General features: G+C 49.3%; 1 protein-coding gene across 1 annotated transcript; it reads left to right on the top strand.

The window, feature by feature from the left end:
• Nucleotides 1-463: 463 nt before the first annotated feature.
• CGCS363_v008408 (Uncharacterized protein) lies at nucleotides 464-2,080 on the top strand (the record flags this gene model as incomplete). The annotated part of the gene is made up of 5 exons (XM_036640257.1): nucleotides 464-607; nucleotides 662-1,059; nucleotides 1,127-1,252; nucleotides 1,315-1,618; nucleotides 1,706-2,080. 5 exons carry the CDS (start codon nucleotides 464-466, stop codon nucleotides 2,078-2,080), a joined length of 1,347 nt encoding a protein of 448 aa, XP_036494062.1.
• Nucleotides 2,081-2,602: the final 522 nt, after the last annotated feature.

The following is a 2,602-nucleotide window of genomic DNA, read 5'->3' as shown; positions in this document are numbered from 1 at the left end:
CTATCTAGATAGAACCCCGCTGCGCATGTAATGGCACCCGCAAGCGATGGGACATTGTTGAACTTTATGTATTCGGCATTCTTCTGTCGAGACATAAGCACCAATCAGCACCAGGGAATTGAAATACTCAGTGCATCTAGCTGTACATTCAATGGGCATATACGAATGATCAACACTGATATCCGATTAAGGTACGCTCGGCTATTTATAATTTTGACGTGCAATGAATGTATGGGATGATTGCCGCTTAAGCGAGGATATCCTAGCTCTGGCGAGTGTTCTGAAGCTTTGCCAACCGGAGCAAAATATCGCTCTCGGTCTCGCAATCGCTGAAAGGAGATATTGCAATGCGAAATGTGCGGCATTCTGTATTTAATAATGGCTTCATCGTGCCTAATAGTCGAAGCTGTGCATTCGCCCAGAACAACAGATTTAGTGACCTTTTCCAACAAAGCTTGATCCAATGGCCGCGTCAACTCTTCCCGTGGCGGGTACTCCGTTGACTCCAGGAATGGACTTCGGGACCCTTTCATACAGCGACCCCAAGGCACAAGAATTCGACTCACTTGCCCTGGATGTACTTGAGACCATCAAAGGCAAACTTTCGGTAAGCCTACCTCACCACCAACTTGAAGTGCCATCCTAACTAAACATATGTCAGGCTTTGGACGAGGCTGACACACTGGCCGAACTCGTCGTGACTGACAATATGCCCCGTGGCGAGCTCACAAAGACCATCTACATTGATGCTCGGCCGACCGGCACCCGCCTGCTCGAGTCTCCGCCTCCGGGGATGAGCGTAGACGTGACTATTTCTCTGCGTCCGGATATGTTCTTCGGCTTGGCCAATGGCAACCTAGACGTGAACATGGTCGCCCGTATCGGCTTCAACGCGCAGGGCGCCAACCCTCCGAAGTCACACGATCTCTTGGATCGCATGTCTCCTCGGCCATCCAAAGTCATGAATCCCAAGGATTACACCTTCTCCGAGGATGCGCTCCCGAAACCAACGACTGATATCGCGGAGATTAAGCGCGACATCAAGAAATTTGGATACGGGTATGAATGTTATTCACGGCGATTGCTACTTCGCACGGCGACAACAGTGACTAATTTGGGCTTTCAGGCTGGTCAAGGACGCCTTGGCGCCGGAACAAGTTCAAATTTTGAGACGAGCCATTCTCGAACAAGCTGCCGGTGAGCGGAAGGCTGGCGTAGCCGACATCGAAGGCGGGACTAACCAACGATCCTGGTGAGTGAAAGCTCGCATGTCAATCCTTATGCCGCATACGCTAACAAGAATTGCGACTGAAGGAACGTTGTCAACAAAGGGGATGAATTTCTAGATCTTTTGAACCACCCGCTATTTGACGAACTGCTCGCCTGGTTCCTGGGAGATTACTCGTACCTTTCTCAGGCTTCGGTCAACATCTTGGGGCCCAACAACATGCCTATGCCTTTTCACCGCGACCAAATTCCCATGAATCCTTTCACGGACGATCCAATTGGTCTCAGTTTCATGTTCTACATGGAGGATTCCAGCAAAACGAATGGGGCCACGCATGTGATTCCGGCCTCTCACATTGGCCATGTGCGCCCATGGGATCCAAACAGCTTTGTAAGTTCCCTCGCAAGTTGATACGAGGCAAGACAGCGACTGGACTGCCGTTGTTCTCAAACATGACTAACACTTGGTGTCGCAAAGGATGGATCCATCCCAGCATCGGCCCCGGCCGGCACTTGCTTGGTGTTTAATACTACAGTTTGGCACTCCACTGGTGTCAACACCACCAACGCCGAAAGACCCGCTCTCATCTACGCTTTCAACCGTTACTTCATGGGTTCGACCGTGAACCCGTATCTGAGCTTGGGGAAAGATGTCTTGGACAAGTTGACTTTGCGGCAAAAGCAGCTACTTGGTTTTGTTGTGCGCCCGGCATTTAACTGGGTTGGCAAGACAAGATCGGCCGGCGAGCCTGTTGAGCGGACTGAGGATGTTGGTAAGACGAGGGCAGAGTATGTGCCGATTGGTGGTAAGGCTACTGGCATAGCCAGTATCTCAGAGAGATATACCAGGTAGCCTATCTAAGTAACTTGGGGGCGTGGGGCATGGGGGCGGGAATCAAACCGATGCGATAGAGAAAACTTACTTAGCTGGCTGTCTATCGCTTGTTTTCAGATGAAAAGTTGGAGATCGAATCTACGCCTGTTCCAAATGCTACAGAAGACTGGACCTGGATCAAACGATCTTTTTACAAAGAGTTTTGGCGCCTATCTCTTGAAAGTTGGTGCAAAATCGAGGATTGCATGGTCACTCGATGATGAGAGATCTGCTGTTCATGTAATCCTTCAATTATCTAATGCATTAAGTAAGATCTCGCTTTTGTAGCCGCTCAAAGCCTGGTTGGGCACATAACTGATATCCTTGTGCAAGGGGTATGAACAGTTTGATATATCGGCAAGAACTCAGCCAGCTAATATTTGCGCAGATACATCATCTATGTGGTTTTTGATTGAATATGACGAGAAATGCAATTTGCTTGCTACGCAGCCGTCGTTAAGTTAAAAGCATACATTCCCGATGAACCCCTTTTTAGAGCAG

The sequence above is a fragment of the Colletotrichum siamense genome (genome assembly GCF_013390195.1).
Source record: "Colletotrichum siamense strain Cg363 chromosome Unknown KSG_Cg363_contig05, whole genome shotgun sequence".
Lineage (NCBI taxonomy): Eukaryota > Fungi > Ascomycota > Sordariomycetes > Glomerellales > Glomerellaceae > Colletotrichum > Colletotrichum siamense.
Note: the sequence above shows the minus strand (reverse complement) of the source record. Positions and strands in the feature narration are given on the sequence as shown.